The sequence below is a fragment of the Notolepis coatsorum genome (assembly GCF_963971535.1).
Source record: "Notolepis coatsorum genome assembly, chromosome: 12".
NCBI lineage: Eukaryota > Metazoa > Chordata > Actinopteri > Aulopiformes > Paralepididae > Notolepis > Notolepis coatsorum.
The window spans coordinates 24669615-24690118 of NC_140176.1; the positions used below are offsets into that span (position 1 = coordinate 24669615).

At 40.8% G+C, this 20504-nt stretch overlaps 1 protein-coding gene across 2 annotated transcripts in view; it reads right to left on the reverse strand.

Moving 5' to 3' along the window:
• The window catches only part of LOC311237920 (copine-3-like), a 34064-nt gene that overhangs the window by 3203 nt on the left and 10357 nt on the right, over window positions 1-20504 (reverse strand). Inside the window, exons 3-16 of one of the 2 annotated variants that reach the window (XM_084325895.1) lie at window positions 16015-16194; window positions 13230-13304; window positions 13058-13129; window positions 12838-12918; window positions 10969-11058; window positions 7945-8043; window positions 7353-7439; window positions 5822-5881; window positions 5416-5549; window positions 4746-4800; window positions 4557-4608; window positions 4009-4142; window positions 2895-3131; window positions 2056-2176 (exon numbers count right to left, since the gene is read on the reverse strand). In XM_084325895.1, coding sequence (XP_084182021.1) covers window positions 2066-2176; window positions 2895-3131; window positions 4009-4142; window positions 4557-4608; window positions 4746-4800; window positions 5416-5549; window positions 5822-5881; window positions 7353-7439; window positions 7945-8043; window positions 10969-11058; window positions 12838-12918; window positions 13058-13129; window positions 13230-13304; window positions 16015-16194 — 1467 coding nt within the window. In that variant the 3' untranslated portion in view covers window positions 2056-2065. The remainder of the gene's footprint in view (window positions 1-2055; window positions 2177-2894; window positions 3132-4008; window positions 4143-4556; window positions 4609-4745; window positions 4801-5415; window positions 5550-5821; window positions 5882-7352; window positions 7440-7944; window positions 8044-10968; window positions 11059-12837; window positions 12919-13057; window positions 13130-13229; window positions 13305-16014; window positions 16195-20504) is intronic. The other variant, XM_084325894.1, reaches the window with a different exon arrangement.

The following is a 20504-nucleotide window of genomic DNA, read 5'->3' on the forward strand; positions in this document are numbered from 1 at the left end:
GTGGCCATTTTTCTCTTATGTCATGCTCAGGTTGGGATTTCGTTCCCAACCTGAAAGAAATCGCAACCTGAGCATAACATAGGAGAAAGGTCGCTGCCATGTGAATATGGTCCATTCCTGTCATGAAGGAAATGAGTGAGCAAGCAGGAGAAGGCAGATGTTAATGAATATAAAAGAAACTATGGAGCTGATTGAGAAGCAAAAATCCACCATAAAATAGAATATAATTAATATACCGGTAATGCTGTTTGTATTTGTATACTGTCCAGTCCAGTTTGTGATTTTTGAATGTGAACAATTATCTTTTTAAACTGGATAGCAGAGAGACAAGACTCTAGTGATGATGTCATCAAGAAACTAATCCGGGAGCTGCTCTATAGATGGTGAACAGTGGAATAACTTTCAGGATACTATGACCATAACCATGGTGATTCTACTGGGATATGAGGACACTATGACCATAACCATGGTGATTCTACTGGGATATGAGGACACTATGACCATAAGCATGGTGATCTTACTGAGATATGAGGACACTATGACCATAACCATGGTGATTATACTGGGATATGAGGACACTATGACAGTACCCTTGGTGATTATACTGGGATATGGGTATAATGTCTTTTTATATTGATTCAAGGCTGTACGCCATACATTTAAATAAAACTCAGGATGTAACAGTGCAAACACAAATTACTACGAGCCCACAAAGTCAGTCACTAATTCATTGTCAATAGACCAACTCCAATACATGTCACTTCTTGATGGTCTGATTTCCAGCAGAGAAAGACAGTTTTCAACGTTTATAGATATTGACCGAACTGTCCCAGATCATTGGAATAGCCCAATGTACATTCTGTTTTAGGGTGGATTTTCCCTTTAAGGCTGCGTTCATGTTAGTGGTAGGTCTATGACATGTAGTGTTGCAAAGACGAGACAAATAAAAGTACAATGTATGTAATATAGTCTATTGATGTTTCATTCCAATTTAAAGACCCCATGAAATCAAAATAGATGTTTGTAATTTCCTGGAAACCCCCCCAAAAATTAGTCATCCAGCACAAGGTATAATAATTTTGCGTCAAATTAAATGCTTTCTAGAATGACATTCACAGCACAGTGTAACTGAGCTAGCACTCTGCCTCTTTAACTAAATTGAACAAATGTTCAATGTTAGTTTGCTAGCTAACGTTACTAATGTTGCATAATGTTGCTAACCTTATTGCTAACATTAGCTTGCTAGCAAATGGGTCGATCATAATGCACATTCAGCACTATTCGCTACTCAGGGCAGCTCTGGCTGCAATTGTAGCTTACCACCACCGGTATGACTGTGTATGAACGAATAATGGACTCTGTGAAGCGCTCTGGGTGCCATGAAGAGCGCTATATAAATCCAAGTCATTATTATTATTATTATTATAAATGGCAATCAATATTCAGGACGCCTGATATCTTTTTCTAACGGAGTTGTGTTTCTGCGGTTGGTTTGCACAATCTGATTGGCCCGCAGTTGCACTTCCGCGTTCGGTTGCGCGATTTGGTTAGGGTTAGGGTTAGTTGGTTAAGGTTAGGGTTAAGGTTAGGGTTAGGGTTAGTTGGTTAAGGTTAGGGTTAAGGTTAGGGTTAGTTGGTTAAGGTTAGGGTTAAGGTTAGGGTAACAGCCTGCTGGCGCGATTGTTAGAAGTAACGCGATTGGTGCTGAGATAAACGTCAGTGGCCAATCAGATTGCGCAAACTGACCTCGGAAACACAACTCCGTTAGCATACAAATAGACGCATTCAGGACAAATCCCTCCCTAGCTTCCTGATTTTACAGGAAACACATACATGTGGAATCAAATAGCATTCTGCTAGCCGTTTCATGGGGACTTTAAAAACAAGAATAACCCTGCACAAAGAAAACTGTTGTAAAACATGAATTATGAAAATAGTACTACAGAGAAGTCAAACGGGACACAGAGAACTCATGCAAGCATGCCTACAGGCTTATAAGCAGGTGCTAGGGGGGGGCGGGTCAGGGGAGGTTGATAATAGAAAGATTTGGGGTACCCCTATGCTGCTATGAAGGATTGGGGTCTTTGGGAGGCTTCAGTTTGAATGCACTGAAGAAAGAAGTCACTTGCTGAGGCAACTCTGCCAGTATGTTCTGGGCAAGAACCTGGCTGGGCGCCTGAAATGACATGGATACACAAGGAGACAATGCTGGGTGAGCACCCCGATACATTCCCCCTCCCCTTGTCTATGGCAGAAATGAACTTTTACTTTCCCGTTTACCAGTAATGTTGTCCTTGATACTGCATGTGGGGTTAAGGGGAAAATTTCACCAAAAGGATTTTATGTTTTACTAACTTTACTTTAACTTTAGAGAAAAAGAGAAGAAGAAAAGAAAAAAATCTAACCCTAACTAACCTTACTGTCATGCACTTGTCCTAATAAACTAACCTACACTAGTAGCACTCAACACTTTGATGAACATTGTTACTCAGCTGATAGAGTTGTGCCCTTCCTGATGACTTGTCGTACAGAACTTGTAAGTCGCTTTGGATAAAAGCGTCAGCTAAATGACTAAATGTAAATGTAAATGTACTAAGGTCTAACGTTCCTATTTTTAAAAGCCAAATTGCTAACCCTAAATGACCGGGGGAGGATTTGGTGGAAAGGGAGGCAAAACATTACCTTTGGAACTTTGGAAATGTGATAATGAAAGCATTTAAAATCCAAGTGTATGGCGATGCAATGAAACGTTATAATTAAAGCCTGAAAAGCATGCAAGTAGTGTGGCAATGAAAAGCCTTGAAATGCTTTTCAAGAAATCAACTGAAATCTTAGTATCAAACTAAGTTTCCGAAAAGCATCCACACATCACACGAGTGCCTACTGCTACTTACGTTCTGGAACTGTCTGAATGGCACGAACTGGACGATGTCTCGCATGGCGGTCTCGCCCGTCTGCGAGCGCAGGCGTCCGTCATCCCCGTCCAGGAACTCCATGGCGGTGAAGTCGGCCCCGCCCACCCCGATGATGATGATGGACATGGGCAGACGGGAGGCGTTGACGATGGCGCTGCGGGTCTGGTCCATGTCTGTGATCACTCCGTCAGTGATGATGAGCAGGACAAAGTATTGCTGCGGAGGGAAGTTGTGAAGCATTTGTGACTCTGCCCAATTGATTTATGCATCATTACAAACACAGTTCTGTCATCAATCATTTGTAAATGCTAAATGCAATTGTCAACACTTAATAATCAATGAATCATTCATCAATGGACCATAACAGCGTTTTTACTTCTCTCCATTACGAGATTGTCCCCGTCTTTAACAAATCTTTAGTACATAGGTGATATAAAGGGCATGTTTTTGGTAGGTCTCAGCCTACCTTTCATTGATAATGAAATACACTCCATAAAAAATATATATATATATCTAACCCTAACTAACCTTACTGTCATGCACTTGTCCTAATAAACTAACCTACACTGTAGCACTCAACACTTTGATGAAAATTGTTACTCAGCTGATAAGAGTTGTGCCCTTCCTGATGACTTGTCGTACAGAACTTGTAAGTCGCTTTGGATAAAAGCGTCAGCTAAATGACTAAATGTAAATGAAACTGTAAAGTCACTAGGCATACAGTACGTAGGTAATTCACCCTTTTGAAAAACACAGCGCCTTTCTGTTCGCTAACGTTACCGTCTTACTCTCCATTCAAATGTGCGCTGCCACAGCGAGCACCCGGGAGATAACAACAAGCGCACCCAACTGCATGCGGAGGTTCGACGTGCAGGGCTTGTAGTCGCGCGTTAGCGAAACTAAAAATACCCAGTAGTTTTCAGAAGGCTGAGTTATATAATGCCTAGCGACTTTCAGTTTGAAAGCCGTTTAGTAAGGTAAGCTGAGATCAGCTAAAAAACACATCGTATACACTAGTTAAAAGACGAGGCGATCTCCGTCTCTTATCTCTGTTGGTATTATATTTCCAGAGGGCCTCTGTGTTGATACTCACCGACGCGGTGGTCTGCTGGAGAGCTTGCTTAGCGAAGGAGGCTACGTGGTTGATGATGGGGGAGAAGTTGGTGGGACCGTAGAGCTTCACCTGAGGCAGACAGGCTCTGTAGGCCTCCACTATGCCCTCCACTCCTACACAACACACACAGCACACAGGTCAGGACTGCACATGCACATGTGAATGGTTTATTGACAAAATGACAAGGGGCATTGTAAATACAGTCAGATATAAGATAAGATATTCCTTTATTGATCTCCTTGGGGAAATTCAGGCATCATAGCAGCATGGAGGGGAGGTATAGGTAGTAGAAGACATGGATACAGATACAGGTAATAGAATTATAGTACAGTGGAGAAGTACAAATAAAAATAGGCAGTGTAAAACAATGTAACAATATAGTTAACTCTGGACATGCGCTTATGGGCAAGTAAGCAGTGTAAAAAGGTCAAGGTGCAGAGACCTTATGTGCTCAACTGACCCCCAGATTGAAGTGTACCAACAGAATGAGGTTAGATAGGTACAGTACACCTAAACAGTAAACATACCTGCACAGAATGGATTATCAGGCTTGAAATTGAGAGGAAACTCGTGGGAAACCTGTAAGAATGGACGAAAAATACATAAAACTAAATAATATACGAAACCTCTCGTAATTTTCTAGTCAAACTGCACAAAACAAGATAAATCTATCTATAAATCAAACTCAACCTATTTGCTAAGGAGTCCATGTTTACCTGCCATGTGGGAGGGATCTGGGCTCCAAAGCCGAAGGCAGGGAACATCTTGTCACTGAGCAGGAAAGACGGAAGGAAGGAAGTTGATGCAAAGTAGAAAAAAACACTTGCATCCGCCCTCCAAGGAGACCCTGCCATGTCATCCCTCAAAAGTGGGGCAACCTTTGGGGTTTTGATGACTTTGGGGAAACCGTAAGGAGACTGTAGACAAGGCAACTGGTACATTTGTGAATTCCTGCTTTCATTCATTAATGTTCAGCTGATCATTTCCGTTGCTGTTAAAGCAAGAAATATGTCGTATTTTCGAAAGGACTTTAACCCTTGTGTGGTGTTCGCATGTTTGCTACCAACGTCATGTTCACAGGTCTGGTGAGGTGAACCCACAGCATTATTGGGATTTTAAAACAATGAAGCCATAACAATTTATTCAATGACAATGTGTTCTTTTATATGTTCTTCCCAGAAAGTGAGCCTTCTCTTTTAATAGAAATAAAAAACGGGTCCCACAGATCTGAACACAACGCAAAGGGTTAATGTCAATACGCACTGATGCAGTGGTCTTTTGGCGACGACTCAATACCGAGTGTACGTTTCACATGAAACAAGACGGCACAGACACATGGACCACGACAGACCATATTGTAGATAATACATTATGCAGTGTGTCTACCTGTCATAGTCCTGGACCACATTGCCCACAGACCAGATAGCAGTGAGGTACTCGTTAACCCCCTGTGGGCTGATGTAATGGAGAGACTGAGGGGTCCTGGGGTCCCCGTTGGAGCCAGTGAAGTCAACAGCAACCTGCCGAGACACGGGGCAGAGCAGACAGAGAGGCCATGTACTGTATGGATGGAAATAAGTAAACAGACACAGAGCAGAGCAGACATAGAGGCCATGTACTGTATGGATGGAAATAAGTAAACAGACACGGGGCAGCGCAGACATAGAGGCCATGTACTGTATGGATGGAAATAAGTAAACAGACACAGAGCAGACATAGAGGCCATGTACTGTATGGATGGAAATAAACAAACAAACATGCAACATCCTCTGGATGATCGACCACAACTCACTGTGAAGTTGAGCTGACAGCCTCCCATGATGTAATCCAGAAACGTAAATTCCTTTACCACCTGTAAAAATTAAACATCATATTATTGTAATGATGCAATCCAGGACCGTATATTCCTATACCACGTGAAAGATTAAACATCATGTTAATATAATTAATTATGTAATCCAGGAAAGAATATTTCTTTACTATCTGATAGTAAATTAAACATCATATCAATGTAACGAAAACTGTAGACAAAGGCAACTGCAGCCAGTTTGGATCTCGCTGGACGACATTCCAATGAGTGCCAGAATCTCCTGCTAATGAACTCGTAACCTAGCAACGCCTTTTCTTTACCGCTACACTTCAGTCCTACAACAGCAAAGTCTGTTATTAATACAATTGTTGGTAGAACTGTGGTATAATAACAATAAAACACTTGAGGTTGTGCTACACTGTGAAATCCCACAGTATGCAGTTGTCTAACAACTGAAATGCACACGTTCATGTCGGTACAAGTCTGCTTTGAGCCGTGCCATTCTGACACCTACAGTATCTAAAGTGGCTCTGAAAATCCCAACCTCATTCCTGTCTCAAACCCTGCCCCTTTTCTTGATCCTCCAATCACAGCTGTCGCTTACCTCTGACTTCCTCGTACAAACTTTGTTTGTACGAGGAAGTCAGAGGTAAGCGACAGCTGTGATTGGAGGATCAAGAAAAGAGGGCAGGGTTTGAGATAGGTCTATTGAAACACAAGGCAATGTTGGTACAAACAACACCCGGTGGTAGAAAATAGAATGGCGGGACATGGCGTCCATCACCCTTCTGCACTACAAGGAAGTAGTACGCGTTTGGAACTTTAGACTACTGTAGCATTCCCTCTTGTGTATTATTACTCAAGATTTGACACACTGTCTTCTGAAATGATTGATGCCATAAAAAGTACAACTCGTTATAGAACAGTATTCAAGTTATGGTAGATTAAGACAATTGTTTGCTAAACTGTTCCGAGGATGGAAATATTTCGATTTATTTTTAAATATTAGGTTGATTTTCATCGTACAATAATTTGCAATGGATAAACCACTGCACTTCCGCGTTACATTGAGCTTGTGGGAAAGAGAGCGGGGGGGAGAAAATGAATGAATGTGGATGAGAGCCTTGACATTAAGTGGTTGTAGCTACGGCTGTGGGGGTGCTGGAGACATGATCCAATAGACTTTTATATGCCTGAGTCTCCTGAACACGGAGAGACCAGTCCCAAGTCGATCGGCACTTTCTCGACCGAGCTATAGTAACTTTTCCACACCTACTACCGAATGCGCAGATTGATAAACCTAGATCTCTGGACAATCCAGAGAGACTCAGTCGGCAAGGCTCTCATCCACATTCATTAATTTTCTCCCCCCGCTCTCTCTCCCATGATTTGAGAATACCGTAAGTGTTGCGGTGGTCTATATGCCTGTGTGTGTGTGTGTGTGTGTGTGTGTGTGTGTGTGTGTGCGCGTGCGTGCGTGTGGATTGATCATGGAAGACAACAGATATCATACCTGGCAGAGCTTCACACTAATGATGCCAGAGTTCTTGTAACCTTTCTTCTTCTGTTTCTTCTTACTGTTGATGCATTCAAACTCAGCCTGAGGGGGAAAAGTCAAGACAGGCGAGTCAACAGTGATGCAAGAAAAGCAACATGGATGACATCTATATCACATATGCTAAATTCAAGTTCAGCCTTCCTACACTTTCTTTTTTTATTGCATACAGCTGTACATGTTTAGGCCAAAATAAAAAATAAAATGAATTCCAGATTGTTTCATACCTTCACCTGTAAGATAATAATAACTGAACTGATACTAGGAATACACACACTCTTTCAGGGCAAGTCATTCACAGTCTGGTGCTTTTCATACTTTATAAGACCTTTAGTGTCATATATATATATATATATATATATATATATATATATATATATATATATATATATATATATATATATATATATATATATATATATATATAGTATATATGGCACTTTCCTACATAAGTCTGCAAAGAATAAAAAAGTATGTAAAATGTCCAGGTCTTATAGAGTATATACTATATACACACACACACACACACAAATGGCTCTTTTGATCTGACCGGAGAGGCTCGTGAGGCTTTCTGCATTTGCGTCAACGTGGTCTCAAAGATTCCGATGAGATCATGGGAACCGTCACCGTCGTAGTCATAGCACTCCACCTGGGGAGGAGCCAGGGAAGAGTTAAACCATTTTCACAATCCATGCATGTTATTCCTCTGATCCAGAAATATTACTAACATAAACAACGCTCTCCCAAATCCAAAAACTAAGAGCGCTAAAACTCAAATGTGTGATGTCATCAGGTATGAAGTCTGAAGCTGCTCCATGTTATAGGTGACACAGAGCACCCAGGGTACATGTATATGTATATGTATATGGGTACATGTTCCGTTTCAAAACTAAGAACACTACTGTAGACGGTTTCAACTTAACATAAACATTCCAATAGGACCCGGGTTTATTTCCTGTTAAATTGTTTGCTAATGCAATAACTGACAGGAAATACACTTGGGTCCAAACTGTTCCCCTAGCAACAGAATTCCAGTGAAACTGTCTATAAAATTAAGCTAAAAAACATTCTGTGGGTCCATAAAATCAGTCTCCTATTCGCTGTCGACTTACTTCTTTGGATTCCGGCTTTGGGAGAGAGTAGCTCACGTTCACAAATATTGATTAAACTTTCCTTGCCATGAAATAACATATTGGAATTCCTGATCTGGGTGTTGTTCCTAAGTGGGCCTGAGTGATTCACACCACCATCACACTACACACCATCCAATATACTAGATCCCAAAATTCACCCTGGGTGCATCAAACTGGGGTGCAAAGAAACCCCTGTCAAACAAACACAATGCATGCAATGGAAATCATCACACAACACAACTTAAGCACCTTAACCACCGCTAGGGACCTTTTGAGGACATCTGTGCGATTCCACCGCGGGGACCAGGGTCTAAGCGGAAGTTACCCCCCAAAACGTCCCGGCTCTGGGGGTACACAACTTTGGAACTTTGGGGGTGGTGCTTGCAGCCCTGAACATTCTGAAAGTTCCCGCCGAATTTCCCCAAGGGGATCAATAAAGGAATATCTCATCTTATGGTCAAGTAGTCGCAAGTACTAGGCAACCGGGACACGGAGAAGATCAACAATCTACAGTTCCAGATCTATTGATCCAAACTAAATCCTGTTTGAAAATACGAGTCATCTGGACTCCTGTGAGTTGCCAGTGCATCGAGTGGTCTGTCGCACATTCCTGTTCAATGCGAGGACCAATATATGGTAAAAGAGAATGCAGGGAACATTTGTCTGTTCATTTGAATGGTCCTTCCGTGTTCCAGTGAGACACTTGAATGCCTAGAGGAGGCCTTTTTTCACACGTCAGCGGACTAAATGTGCCTAATCTTCGTGGAGCTTTACGCCGCAGTGGAAACGCAGACAATAATGGACTGAAGGAACAAAAAAGTACAGTGAAATGTAGATCCTGGGACTAAAAGTTCAGGGTCATTTTCAGTCTAAACGCGGCTTTAATGTGACATGATAGGACAGAGAAAGAAGATGCATTAGACAAAAAGACACCGTCATGGACTGTCTGCACACACACACACATCCAAAGAAGATGGATGGCGCTACATCCCTAGTCCCAGACAGACGATGGATGTCTAGAATCGTATGCAGAAGAACCTTGGAGGGTGGTGACAGAGGATGCAAAGTGTTTTTTTTTCTGCTTTGCATCTACCATCGTCTCAAATGGCTTTTAACCCATCAGCGTCATGGCATGTGATGAGACAAACACAAACACCCCCCGGAAGGGTCGAGTGACTCACTTGAACGGCAACGTAGGGAACAGCTCTTCCTGATATGTTTGCTTCAGAGGATGAAGGGGGGGAAAAAACAACAACGGCTAACTTGAAACTAGTCCTAAAACACAAGGGGTTCCCAACCTCACTTTGGCAGGTGAACCCCAAAAGGAGGAGACGACATTCCTGTCAATGGGGTCGAGCTCCTTTCTGTAAACTGACTTGAGGCTCACTGAAATGTACAGGAGCTTGATCCCATTGACTTTGCATTGGTTTGTGGCTAACTAGCCAGAGCTACTCTGAGGAACAGCATGGACTGTGCTGAGAGAGCACCGCTCGACATCATCATTGGTAAGTAATAAACAGAGCTAGGGCTCTAAAAATCTGAACTATCCCTTTAAATGTCTCTAATGGCGGGTTGGATTATATCACAATCATCAAGTGGTATTGTTGCATCCCTATGAAATTGTGTTAGCATTAAACCAATTACTACACATTGATTTGACTGAAAGCATAGATAATGTTTCACGCCTTGCTGCTGTCAGTAACACCAGTATGCTGGCTAGCAAGGCTGCACTAGCTTTCCACCACGGCTCAGTCCAGAACACCTCGACAGTTGGGCTGGGTATCGAAAGTAGATACTTTTATGGTATCGACCGACTTGCTTCGATACTACAGAGTATCGAAAAATGCTGTGTCATTTGATACCAAATCCCAATAGTGAAATAGTTGATATCATCAGCATCAGCCGATAAGCATGGTTGTTTCGAGATATGAGGCTGGTGATTGGCCGTTTATTCTGTTCAACCAATCCAAAATGTAACAAAGCCTGTGATTAACTCATACAGCAAACGTGATAAGTGTAACTCAAACGATACCCAGCCCTAGTTACCAGTAGTTTTTATTTGAATATCACACTCTGTTGATGATATATTGATATCATATTAGTCATTTTAGTTTGATTAGTAATGTTTTTCTAGGAGAGCCTGTTTGAAGGGTCTCTGCAACAAGGTTGACAAAATGCAGTCGTATTGTTTCTCCCAAGACCACATTTGATTCTGACCGCATCTGACTCGAAAAGGGGTTGATAGAAATAAATTAAGTTATTGTCATGCAAATGAAAAGGCTCCAAAACAATACAACGTCAATAAAGCTATATCAACTAAAAACTCATGAAACATAAGTGGTTTAAAGTGATAATAACAATAGTGATAAAATAAGATCAAGCAGCCAGGCAAACGTTCAAGGTCATTGTCTACAAGTTGTTCACGTGAAGGGGGGGTTTACCTTAATAGATTTGTCCATGTCTCCTCCACACAGGGACTGCAGGGGGATTCTGAAAGGTTTCCATGTTGGGTTAAGGTTATTCTTCACCACCTAGAAAACACAAATAGAATACAAACACACAAACAAGGATGAGGAAATACCTAAGGAAAACCCCCACAAGGAACAGTCCTACATGTGCCAGTAAGGTAACTGGTCTTAGTCAAACATTTGACAAGTTAGCCTTTATTCAAAATTGATGTCTAGTAAAAATCAAACAGACTTTTTAAAATGTCACTATCATTATGTTCATATGTTCCGATAATTCAGTGCTATATTAATTTCAAACCTTAAAACAGTAACTGGACATGTCTTGTTTTGACTAGTCAGGAGTTAATTAAGTTAAGTTGGAACCTTAATTAATACCCTTGGGGAAATCCGTTCTCTGCATTCGCATTAGCAGTGGGCAGCCACACAGTCGGGGGACAGACTCCAGCACCCGGAAGAAACCCTCGCAAACATGGGGGGGAACATGCAAACTCCACACAGAAAGACCCCCTGCTGGGGTTTGAACCCATGGACCTTCTTGGTGTGAGGCAACAGTGCCGACTACTGTGCCACCCAAAACATTAATCAACATTAACTTAATCGATGCAGGTGATCTCGATTAGTTTAAAATCAGGTGTGTTCATGGTGAGGGAAATGTCTCTTCGCTCTTTGCACAATACCTGCCAAAGGACGTGTTTGTAACTTGCTTTCATGGATAAAAATAGTATTTATTTATTTTTTGTAGGAATGCTTCTCATTGTGTTTTAAAGCTTTTTCCGTGCACAAGGTATGGCCAACCTTGTCACAGTGGGAGTCGTTACATAATGCTCAGTGTGCAGAGAGTAGTCATGTGTAGTCATGTTGAAACACTAAACACTTATTATTTCCACCCATGGCACCATCTGAGGCCCTGTGAGTTTAACTGTGTGCTGTTAAAACCGCAGTAGGCAACTTCAGAGAGATGAGCAGCGAGATACATACCCTTTTCTTCTCTGTGCATGCATTAGGCTTAGGGAACAGCCGCACCGTTAGGCTAGCTTAGCGTCATTCACCGTAAAAAAAATGTGAATCACTACCCACCTTCAAAACCACTCTCAAAGAGTACCTATGGGAGGCTGCAATTCAAAACTGGCCCCTGTAAACATCCAAACCAGCCCCCCCCCCCCTCTCCAATGTACAGTTTCTTCCCCCTCAAATGTATACTCTCTTTTAGAAACTCTGTCTTTTAAACAGTACTGTATATTTGTATATCTTGTATGTCATAAATGTCTAGGTGTAACAGTACTGTTTATCTGTATGTCGTGTATGTCATAAATGTTACGATGAATTAAAAATGGGGGACCCTGATGTAAACAAGACGAAAGGTCTTTCTCTGGTCTGCATCCCCCTAACAATTGTGTGTATTGAGCCGTACTGTATTGTACCCATTCTGCAATCTGTTAATAAAGTTTTCAATCAATCAATCAATCACTGGAAGTAGGTGTGCCAGTGTAGCCTAGTTCCCAACAGTCACGAAATACACTCCAAATACAACTCCAAAACCTTCCTGTAAACATGTTGTATTTACCATGTGGAGAATTTTTTTTCTTTTTTAAACATTTTCGTTTTCTAAGCAGATATATAATCTGAAATAATTTTTCCGAACAACTGCTGCCTGGGCGCAGTGATTTCATGACCTCAAAAGCCCAGTTTTTTAAAAAGCTACAGGGCTTTTGAGGTCATGAAATCACTGCTGCAGTTGATTGCACGTGCATGGGCTGGAAAAGTGATGCAGAGCTTGCTCTATTTAAACTCACTCTTGCTAATTTCTCAAAACTTGCCTACTGCTACTTTAACTTTCTTTACCTCTGTTCTATGGGCCAGCTGCCATCCAGTTTCTGTCTGCTTGTAGAATTCCAGATAAGGGTCAGATTTCCCAAAGAAATCCTGGGGGGGGGGGACAACAACAGTGAAACATGTGATGGTTACCGTTTTCATCTACAGGTATGAAATTATGCTTACGGCACCATTAATGATAAATAAACAAGGACTTCAGTTACCTACACACGTTACAATAAACCCATACCTTATTGTCCAGTTTCCTGGCTTCTGCCTCAAAGTTAACCACCCTGTTGTCTTTGATTTCTTCAGCACTGATCTACAGAGAGAGAACATATATAAACAAATATAATACAAGCCACCATTGAGGTTGGAAGCTTAATCTTGCAGGCATCTCTCTCTCTTTAAATGGCACTCACAGTGATGGTCCCTTTCCCTGCAGGCTTCTTGGCCTTCAGGACGAGCGGCCGAGTCAGTTTTCTGCTGGACACAACCTGCAGACAATAGGCGTAAACAGGAACTTGACACGGGCCTCAACAACACACAGCAGGTGAATATAATAATATAATATATATACCGTAATATAATATAAGTACAGTTACAGCAGTGACCCGGGCCACGTGAGGTTGTGGCAATCCAACACAAACCAGAGTGAACATGTGAGCTCAGGTTACATCAGAAAAGAAAGAGTAGAGTCCGTTTGGTCAAGGATGGTTACACCCCGTGGTTAAGCAGGAGAGATGGTGAGATAGGAGTGGTAGGAGTGATAGTGGTGGTTATATGACACCCTCTGTGTGTTGTACCACCATGTTGCTGGTCTGTCTGGACTGAGATCATTCTCAATCCACTCACCATTAGCTGCTTGTTGAGGGCAAAGCCGTTGCATGTAGGGATGCACCGATCCGACTTTTTCAGTCCCGATACCGATACCTGAGCTTTGGGTATCGGCCGATACCGAGTGCCGATCAGATACCCATTGTTCAATTAATAAACTGTATGCCTCACTGTGTGGAAGAGACTGGGATTATTCTTTTGTGCAAGGCAACATCAGGCTTGACATTACTTTCCTAACTTAGTGAAACAAAATGTAACAAATGAACGTACTGAATTGTTCTTTCTTATTTTATTTATTATAAAAAATATTTAAAAAAATATTTGATATATATATTGTATACCCAATCCAGCCATTTTAGTCATATCGGGGCCGATATCCGATATCAATATCGGATCTGTGCATCCCTAGATGTCGTGGTTAAAGGATGCATAGAGCACTGAGTGGTGCGCCTCCGTTTGCATCCACAACCAAACACAATCTGTTTATTTATAAAGCCATAATTAGAGACTGTCCAAATGATATTACTTCTTTATTGGAATGGACCACTGGACCCTGTCATACACGATCCAGTGCTTGGCTTACACAGAGTGCCAAGAGTTTGTACTGAACTTGGGCAAACTGCTTTTGGCTTCTCTGCCCCCTACCTCATGGAATACCCTGTAGGAAACTCTGAAACTTTAACATGCCCTAAGCCTCCTTTAACATGCCCTAAGCCTCCTTTAGTGGGAATAAACTCAAGATCTAAGGTGTTTGCATATAATAAGGACTGGCATGCCCCATTAAATGGTAAATGGTGCATTTATATAGTGCTTTTATCCAAAGCGCTTTCCAACTTGTTCCTCACATTTTACATTTCACTCACCGACGGCAGAGGCAACCATGCAAGGTGCCAACCTGCTCATCAGGAGCAGTTAGGAAAGTGTCTTGCTCAAGGACACTTTGATACGCTGCCCGGGAGGGGCGGGAATCTAACCAGGAACTTCCGGATTACCAGACGACTGCTGTACCTCCCGAGCCACTGTCACCCCATTACACCTGCCTTAACTCATTGACTGCCAGCTATTAGACGGGGCCCGTCGTAGCAATGCCACGCTTTAAAAGATAGGAGTGCGTCACCTTGTTTGTAGAGCTATAACTATATTCTATATTATAGCTATGGATACAATACTATGGCCCATTTGACATCACCTATCTATCGTTCAATATGTGAAAAAGAATAAAAAAAATGCATCCATACGTTCCCGTGTTATACCGTGGTGAATATAAGTATAGTTATAATATAGCGTAGCCTGGGGTAATTCCCGAAAGGCTGAGTAATAGCCTTATACGTCAATTCTACTATAAACGTTGCCGTTTCTTGCCTGTACACGCTACTATTCCCAAATCAGATCTATATCATAGGTATTATGTTTCATCATGAATGCATGAAAGGGATGGGGGGAGGGGGGAGTTTTTTGATGCTTTGATCGTCACCAGCGGCATACGTTGTGGAGTAACGTTACACACACATGTTGCGATCAGGGTGAAGACATGGTTGGATCAACGCAGGATTGATATCTTATAGCCCTTACCTTCACTAGGATGTACCCCAAAAAGAATATTCCAATTATCTGATCGCGAGTCCCAGTATTGGTGTCGATCGTGTCGCCAACATAATCCACCACATATCATGCATCGGGAGCATTTGACGCTTCTCAATCCGCTCGTTATAACCGCTCCATTCGCCCGACAAAGAAAAGTGTCCCCGGTGACATTTGACCGTTGCACAGGCCAAGATACAAGGTTACAAAGGGTGCTCGATACCGCCGTCTAGCTGGATGTGGCCGGTATTGCACTTTGGCGATCTCACACTCATTCCCTATGGTAACACCAACACGTCCCTGGATGAATAATGAATACAAATATCGAATAAAAGAATAAATGACCAAAACCCGAGATATCTTGGCAGCCAACGCATGTCGAGTTAACCCGACTTATCTCAGGTTTGGCAATTAATGAGTTAAGTGCAGCTATGGACAAGAGGTGGAGTATTAAATACATCAATGACATCAATACAATGACGTGTATATATATATATACATTCTTTAAAAACATTATGTAATGTTTTTTTCTGCTATCAAATTTATTCTTATATATAATTTAAATGTTTTATTGCAGACGTTTTCCATTGGGGACATACATTGTATAACTACATTGTATTTAATGAAAGAAAAAAAAAGGTAATATATCACAATAATAGTACAATATCGTGACTCTACTCTAGTATTGTGATATCATATCGTGGAGCCTCTGGTGATTATCCTAATATTTTCTAGACAAGCTAAAAACAGATTCTGAATGAAGAAGAAGGAAGAAGAGAGGAGCCTCACCTGGCCCAAGGTACACTCCAGTTCGCCCAGGAAGTCATCATCAGTGAGGTCAATCGTCTTGTTGTCGATGTCATAAATCCCAAACTTCAGCTTCTGCACTATTTCAAAGTAGTAGTCGATCACAAACTTCTTGGCAAATTTGGGATTGAGGCAATTCTGGACTTTCTCCGTGCGCGCCACCTGTTGTGAAACATTTCTTTGAGCTTTACTCAGCTATTTATTTTCAGCACACACATATTTCAACATGGCAACAACATAATAGGCTACAAGCCCAGAGTGATTTTTCATTCAATCTTTATTTATACTCGATAATACACTGAGTAATTAAACTCATTTACAGTGCCGTCGAGATGTTACATACACAAGTGTCACAGTGTGTTCATAAATATATTATTATATATTAGATAATACTAAATAGATTTAGTATTATTGCAAACCTATAGGAAAGAAAATAAACGTTATGAAGAAACAATTCTATTCCATGTATACACACTGATCAATCAAGTAAGGTTCGCCCACTACACTACTAGGGTGACCAAATCTGTATGATCCAAATGCAGGACAGCATGTCGATTTTGCGGGACATTTGTTGAAATTGCGGGACAGTAATGAATACGTATGCAAGAATCATGTTTACATAATGTGTTCATAATTTTGATCAAAATATAAGCATTTAATGTGTTAAAAACACAATATTGTTGCGTCTTAATTGCTTATTATACTAATTATAGAAGACCATAACATGCAATCCAACATACATGCTGTTAAATAACCTACCGACAGCGACGGTACTGACTCCTAGAGGTTCCGAGTCCTATGGCTATAGTTAAGATGTACATGATGTACCCTGTGATCTCTCTTGTAATGTGATACTGAAGAGCATACATTGTCTACACTGGCTTCCTTGATTCTAAACCTGTCCAGAACACTACAAAGTAAGAAAATGCATTCAATAATAATCTGACAAAATTGTACAATTGTAAAAATTATAATACTTAAAAAAATATATATATATATTATCATATATACATTTTTTATTTATTTTTTATTTAATTAACATGTTAAATGTAAATATATCACAGGCAGGTATATACAGGATGAATATAATAACATGAGTAGCATGAGTAGGCCTACAAAGAGTGTTATCCTGCATAAGTGAAATACATATACCATACCGGTACATAAACAAATTAAAACAGCAGTGAACAATAGGAAACAACTATTGCCTATTGACTATTATAAATTGCCTATGGGGAACAGTAGGCTAAATGTAACTAGAAATGCGCCTCCGAAGGTTTCAGCACCATGGAGAGGCACCATAGTGCACGTACAGGTAGTTAGTGCTTGAGGAATCTATATTATTACTGGACCGTGCAGCTTCAATTAGAGCAGGGGTGGCCAACCCGCGGCTCGCGAGCCGCATGCGGCTCTTTGCCCGTCAATGTGCGGCTCTTCCATCCATAAAAAAAAAGAAAAAAAAATATTATAATTTTTTTTTTTACTTTTTTTTTTTTTATGTCACTCATTCCACAAGGACGTAGAATAAACATTTAATTTCTTTTTTAAATGGTCCATTTGCATGTTCTTGGTATCTGAATCTAGGGAATTTCTCCACCATTTTTCATCATATTGCAACACCGTTTTTTGCAAGACGTTCACAGAAAGGTAGAGAAACTAACTGCGTTCTGTTTTATGGCAATAACGTTCAGGTTTGTGGGAGATAATCCCAAAAAATAAGAGAAATAAAAAAGTTAATCCAGAAGTCAGATGATTGACAGGGGCTGGTGTGAGCTGGGTAGGGTCGTTTTTCAAAATTTGAAAGCCCTGCGTCTCTTCCTTCAAAAGACTACACTCACTTTTGGATGTGCCACTTCCTCCTGTCAATATGCGCCGGTTTCCGACTCAATGCCCTGAGATTTCTATAATCTTATATTTCACTAATAACAGTTAAAATAATTGGTAAACAAACGTAATGCTGAAAATATACACTTTTACTGTATATCTCGGGCTTAAGAGGTTAACCCTGTGAGGCCCAAATTAAAAAGACATTAGCAACTTCAGAGGCCAGAGGGTGGGACATATAAACACATTTACTATCAAATAGCATTGTGAGGCTGAACAACAGGACCAATTGACTATACATGTGCTTAAATGGGAACTATCTTATAAATGGCCTTTTCAGCGTTTAGCATTGTTTCCTAGCTATGTGGACTTATATTAATATGATCTATGTCTCTAATTCTCATATTGGCGCATTCTTCCAATTCTCCTCTCACAATATTCACCCTCACTGAACTGAGTCATCTGAAAATTTGCATATCTGTGATGTCAGAGATTTCTCAGCTGCATAATAATGTGGCAGTTGATGTGGCAGTTGGCACCAGGCCACACAGTGGTTGGAGCCCAGCCTGAGTCAAAACGGCTTAAGATCTTGATAGAAAAATGCGGTTTTTGAGTACTTGATTAGAAATACAAACCGTACGTTAAATCTAGAGGAAGGAAGGACGTGGTACTTACCTCACCATTTGAAAAAAACCTAGGTGTTCCATAGACTCACAGGAATTGTGTAAAAGTGCCCAAATAGTGAAAGAAATCGTCAAATAGTTCCCCTTTAACATTTTTTAAATAAACATTATTTTTTTTAAATGGCTAAAAGTGATTTTGTAATTTTGCAACCGTGGGTCTCACAGGGTACTTTTAATAAAAAAGACATTAGCAACTTCAGAGGCCAGAGGTGGCCATCGGCGTATTTAGACCACAATCCTCCAACAGGCTCTTTTTTGTAAGTTGACTGGTTTGCACACCAATAATACAGTGCAATAATAGAATAGTAGAATAGATAGTAAAATTATGCAATAGAATGGCCAGAGTAAAATAGTGCTACAGTACAATCAACAGCGGGGTGTATTAGAAGGCTATGGTGAAGAGGTACGTTTTTAGCTTATTTCTGAAAATATTAAGAGATCTAGCTTCCCTAATGTCCATAGGTAGTGTGTTCCATAACTTTGGTGCATAGTTAGCAAAGGCTGCATCCCCGATTTTCTTTAGACTGTGGCTTGGAACCTTCAATAGTAGATGATCGCAATGTTTATACTTTGTATATAAGGAGGAGGACCTTGAAATCAATTCTAAATGTTACCGGAAGCCAGTGTAGGTTATTTACTTGTAACTTTGGGTTTGATCCAAGGAGTAAGTTGCCCCATATTGCTCTGTAACATTTCTCTTTTTGTTATAGGACCGACTAGTAGGATTTCAGTTTTGCCCTCATTTAATTTTAGGAAGTTGTTCGTCATCCATTTGTTTATTGCTAAGAGACAGGCGGAAATGGAGTTTATCGCTGTGTGATAATTTGGTTCAGCGGAGATGTACAATTGTGTGTAATCTGCGTAACTATGGAAACATACATTGTGCTTTCTAATGATGTCTCCTCAATGTTCAATGTTCAATGCAATGTTCAATGCAAGTAAAGCACTTTAAGTGACTGAAAGAAAAGGTTGAGAAACGCTGGTATTATGGTGTGGCTCTTTGTGGTACCACAGTAATTTTTGTGGCTCTTAGTCTCTGACTGGTTGGCCACCCCTGAATTAGAGCCTTCTGACCAAGAGCAATATTTATAAAAATATTGACATGTTAGAGAGAAATTCGTTTCGACTTGAATTTCACTCTTCAGTTACCTCAATGTTGACATTCAGCCTGTCGCCTGCATGATGCGCACAGTTGTGAATGATGTGGGCAAGACAGTTTGCCTTCACAATGCTGTCATGGTCGTCGTGAAGCTTTTTGTAGACAGATTTGTGTTTTCCATAGTTAACAACACTAGCAGCATTATCCGCAACATATGCGGATATGCGGTCTAAGCACAGACCATTTATGAAGCCTGCTGGTGATCTGGCTGTGGATTGTGTCTGCCGTTTCATTGTAGTCCCGGCTCAGGAGTCCAATAGCGCACAGCGAGTGGGACGAGTTTTGTCGTCCCGTGATTAGACGCATCAGATGCAATGAAATAGAATGGCACTGGACTGGTAGGCCTATTCATAACATAAACAGCTCGCGCCAGGTGCTATGTATAGTATATGCGCTCGCGCTGGTTATAGGCTATGTAACGTATATTACTTGGGGTGCATTAGTGCAGTGGTTCCCAAAGTCGGGGTCGCGACCCAAAGGTGGGCCGCGAGCAGCCACGGGTGGGCCGCGAGACGATTAAAAAAAAATTAATTTTTTTTTTTTTTTTTTTTTTTTTTTTTTTTTTTTTGTCAGGCCACTGAACTTAGAAGCAGGCCAGGACAGTGTTTCTAGTTGTATTCTAAAATTCTATTCTATTGTATTCTAAAATGTGACTATATGGTTTTATATTAACTTAATAAATAAACAAAAACGAAAAATCTACTTATTTCAACGAACATTTCAAACTAAATAACAGATTATGCACATAAAACGCTGAAAACAACCGAAGCAACAATAGTATTTTAATGAGGCTATTATTATTATCA